This window comes from Lygodium microphyllum, chromosome 11, assembly GCF_053477565.2.
Source record: "Lygodium microphyllum isolate KBCC chromosome 11, Lygodium_microphyllum_v1.1.10, whole genome shotgun sequence".
In the NCBI taxonomy this organism is placed as follows: Eukaryota; Viridiplantae; Streptophyta; class Polypodiopsida; order Schizaeales; family Lygodiaceae; genus Lygodium; species Lygodium microphyllum.
In genome coordinates this window covers 145,544,773-145,549,030 of record NC_141145.1, presented here as the reverse complement: position 1 = coordinate 145,549,030, position 4,258 = coordinate 145,544,773, and the positions used below count along the sequence as shown (strand labels likewise).

Sequence of the window (4,258 nt, the reverse complement as noted above, 5' to 3'; positions counted from 1 at the left end):
AGAAAGTCTCTCTCTCTCTCTCTCTCTCTCTCTCTCCCCTGCCCTCACCCTTGTATGTGTGTATGAGCATGTAGTGTGCATATGTATGCGTGGACTAATTAAGTCTCTCGCACGAGAGAGGAGAGAGGAAAGAGGAAAGAGAGGAGGGGTGTAATCCACTTGCACTCAATCACTCACTTGACATGGCATAGAAAGGTAACATGATATACGAGAGTAAGGGTACTCTTGCATTATCCAATGAAAGAAATTGATACAACATAGGCACATTCCAAGATTTCACCCTCGTGATGTCGCACATATGAGAGCTCAACACTAGGTGGAGGAAATCACTTGTAGAATTAAAATCAAATAGGGCTAAGAGTCACTACTACTCCCTATATAGGTGTTTTTGGCAGCAATGCATGTATGGTATAACTACAACGCCCTTAAAGGCCGGAGGGTGGATAAAGGGGGGCGGGGAGGAAGTGAGGGGAGGAGGTTAAATACCATTGCTTTAGAGGTACCCTAATGGTCATATCACAGAGAACTAGTTTTATTGGTGTGGGATCACGCATACGATGCCATGTAGTTCAGGCACTATCCAAGTCGCAAAAGCTCAAAAGAATTGACACGAATGAGTACGTTGTAACTTGTAAGAGCATTCTATTATGGCGATGTGTCATGAACAACATCGTTATATGTATCTTGAAAATTGACGAGGTCAACACGTAAGCTGACACACAGGAGGACACCCACATTGCGCACAACACACATTCCCGAATCCCTCCTCGAGTCCTCCTCCTTATTCCTCTTCATTCAACCTTTCCGTCCGTCCGTCTATCTGCGCGCGCGCGCGATATTCCGATAGAGCCCCGAAGAGATCGTCGCCATGTCAGCTTGCGCCTCGATCGGCTTCCTCTGCGTGTGACTTCGATGGGACTTGGCACAGGCACGCAGTTGCAGGCGTGGGAGGAGGTCGGCAATTCGTCTTCGCTGGGCGGAGAGGGCTTGTGTTCTTTTCTCGGATGCACCTGCTTCCCCGAGGCTTTCAAGGTCAAGAGCTCCAGCATAGGAAGCTCTGCTGCATGTATGTGCAACCATTGTAGGTCTTGTTTTCTATTTCTGTATGCACAGTAATGTCTCTGCATTATCTTCCATTATGTCGCAGAATCAAAGGACTTGTCCTAATGACTGATCTGTTTAGTATCAATATGGTGACTTTTTGTGTTAAACGTTGTTGGTATTTTAAGAACTTTGTGAGATCTAGCCTTATGCACGCTTTTTGAGATCTGATTATATTTTTTTCCTGAGGTAAGAGACACACATCCAAGCACTCACTAGGGGGCTGCTTTCCTAGCCGAGAGAGCAGGCAAGAGCCACACTGGCATTGCTATTACATGCCGATAGGTTAGATCACAAGCCAAATGAACAGCGGAGCTTGGTTGCATTGAATCCTCCTCCTCAATGTGCTACCAGTTTGAAGGAGCAATTGAGGTTGGAGTGGGCAATGGCCTGACGAACACACCATGTGAACATTGCTGTCCAACCAAGCGATGCTCCTAACAAGATTTAAATCCACTTTTTCATGATCCAGTTTCAACGCTAGGTTAGGGGATTTGTGATATTTTCATGGATATGTAGTATATCAGGGCTTTTGGAAGGTTTGTCCTGTTTTACAAATGCAATGCTATGTGCTAGAATGATCTTGTCAAATGCACTTTGATCTCAAAATTATGGATAATGCATCTATGTTTGTCTCGTTGTTTAGGGATCAGCTCGTATTGAGGTATGCTGGCCCAATAGGAGCTCTATTTTATGATTTACAGGCGGTGGAAGGGTTTTACTTCAAACCCTGGAATGAGGGGCTCACATGGTACACATTGGTTGTAATGTGGACGACATAAAACATCTGTTCCCCACAAGCAATTCTTACAAATTAACTTTGAAATCATGTTTCAACCTAATAACATGCATGAATAGCCTGAATGAGTTTTGTTTTGCCTTGCAGCAGTTCTATCAAAGGGGATAAAAAGAGAGTGTTGCCTTGATGGAGCTTTTGTATCTTTCTTTTGGACTGCTTGCACTTGAAAAGCGGCCACCTTACTGAGTCCATTGAGGTTTGATGCTCTGTTGCAGGTGAGAAATCCAATGCAAGCAAGCCCATTTGCGCAGCACCTCCTGAGCAGTCCATAGTCTCTGATATTTCCATCAAGACCGATGCAACCGACTCTTCTGCTTTGTCTAGAACGGATGAAGATTTAGTTTGGTCTTCTCAGCTACGAAGGTTTGCTTTCAGTGATTTGAAGGCTGCCACTAGAAACTTTCGCCCTGATAGCTTGCTTGGGGAGGGAGGTTTTGGTTGTGTGTTCAAAGGTTGGATAGATGAGCAGGGTACTGCACCTGTCAAGCCGGGAACTGGCCTCACTGTTGCCGTAAAAATGCTTAACCAATGTGGATTGCAAGGCCATAAGGAGTGGCTGGTAAGTTTCAAGTGCTAGTCACATACGGTTGTTTGGAAGTTCTAGAAGCACTGGATGAGGTGTCTTTGGTGGTTTAACAGGCAGAGATAACATATCTGGGTCAGCTTCACCACCCCAATCTCGTAAAGCTGATTGGATTTTGTATCGAAGATGATCAGCGCCTTCTTGTTTATGAGTTTATGCAGCGAGGAAGCCTTGAGAATCACCTTTTTCGAAGTAGGCTTTACTGGGTTCTATCATGTTTGATTCTGTTATCTCAATTGCAACAGGACATAGTCTAAGTTGCTGTATTCTAGGTCTTTTAAGTAGTATCTTGTACTGATGCAGAAGGGGCTCTGCCTCTCCCCTGGAATACTAGGATGAAAATTGCACTTGGTGCTGCCAAGGGTGTGAAGTTTCTTCACAGCAGTGAGAAGCCTGTGATTTATCGGGATTTCAAGACTTCTAATATACTTTTGGATGCGGTGTGCCTCTTCATCCTGTCTGCCCTTGAAGCTTTTGTGTTGACGAAGAGTAAATCCATTTGAGCTGATCACATAACCTATTCAATCAATGTCACAGGACTACCACCCAAAGCTTTCTGACTTTGGTCTGGCTAAAGATGGTCCTCAAGGAGATAAAACTCATGTTTCAACTCGTGTAATGGGGACCTTTGGGTATGCAGCGCCGGAGTATGTCATGACAGGTAAAGTCACACGACTTTGAGTCTCTTGAGAACATTGTTCATGTGTTCCATGTGACTTTTGAGGAGCTCCTTTTTGATGTTTGATGTTTGATATTTTGTATGCAGGACACTTGAGTTCTAAGAGTGATGTCTACAGCTTTGGTGTCGTGTTACTTGAAATGATAACGGGGAAACGTTCTATGGATAAGACAAGACCTCACAGAGAACATAATCTGGCAGAATGGGCTCGCCCCTTTTTAAATGACATCAGAAAACTAACCAGAATTATTGATCCCCGTCTTGACGGACATTACTCAGTGAAAGGAGCCCAAAAGGCAGGGCAGTTGGCACATCAATGCCTGAGTCGTGATCCCAGGGTCAGACCAAATATGATTGATGTTGTTGAGGCCCTAGAGCAGTTGCAAGACTTGACTGATTTGGCAAATGCAACTCATCCAACCCAAATTAGCTTGGGAGAATCTCTTGGGCGGGCACATGCAAATGGTGGCAAGCATCAACCAAGCAAGGGGAGTCCTGCAACAACTCCTCGTTAAGCAAAGGGGAAGGCTCTTATAATCAAATTTCTTGTATCTCAGTGTTGATTCATCTGTTTCATGTATACAAAATATTCCGGCGAAATTGTAAAAGAGGCAAGCCTGTATAAAAAGGAGAAAATCCATTTAGCTCATGATTTTTTACTCGTTTCAAAGATTCATAAACCAAATGTGTGGAGCATTGATCTTTTCAGCAATTTTAGCCATTTTGAGTTGTGTAGAGGAGAACTACAATGTATCAAGGTTGTGAAAGTTTTCTAAGTGTGTGTTGTGAGTTCTGTCTAGGTCTCATAAAAAAGCTGAGTAACCTAGAGGCGTTACTATGAGGGTAGAAACTTGCACTCATTGTGGGAATGCCGATTCATGTGAGCATAGCAAAAAGCCTTACACCTCTCAACTTACCAGCTCATGGAGAGATACATTAACACGCTGTCACACACACATTGTGCATAGGTGGAGCAGGGTTTCTATAAACCTTGCAAGCCCCTATGAAAAACGGTATGCTAGCTAGTATTGCCGAAACAACTGACGGTTTACTATTCCTGGATCAGCCTGTCCTTTTTGGAACGCACCAACAGGGT

General features: G+C 44.1%; 1 protein-coding gene across 2 annotated transcripts; it reads left to right on the top strand.

Moving 5' to 3' along the window:
* Nucleotides 1-666: 666 nt before the first annotated feature.
* On the top strand, nucleotides 667-3,874 carry LOC148029479 (receptor-like cytoplasmic kinase 176). Of its 2 annotated transcripts, none has more exons than XM_087688320.1 (6): nucleotides 667-1,081; nucleotides 2,116-2,459; nucleotides 2,540-2,675; nucleotides 2,790-2,923; nucleotides 3,021-3,144; nucleotides 3,250-3,874. In XM_087688320.1, the coding sequence occupies exons 1-6, from the start codon at nucleotides 913-915 to the stop codon at nucleotides 3,675-3,677; spliced, it is 1,335 nt and encodes a 444-aa protein (XP_087544446.1). In that variant the 5' UTR covers nucleotides 667-912; the 3' UTR covers nucleotides 3,678-3,874. The 2 variants fall into 2 exon arrangements, with proteins under 2 accessions (XP_087544446.1, XP_087544445.1); XM_087688319.1 differs by having other exon boundaries at nucleotides 677-1,081; nucleotides 2,787-2,923.
* The last annotated feature ends 384 nt before the right edge of the window (nucleotides 3,875-4,258 follow it).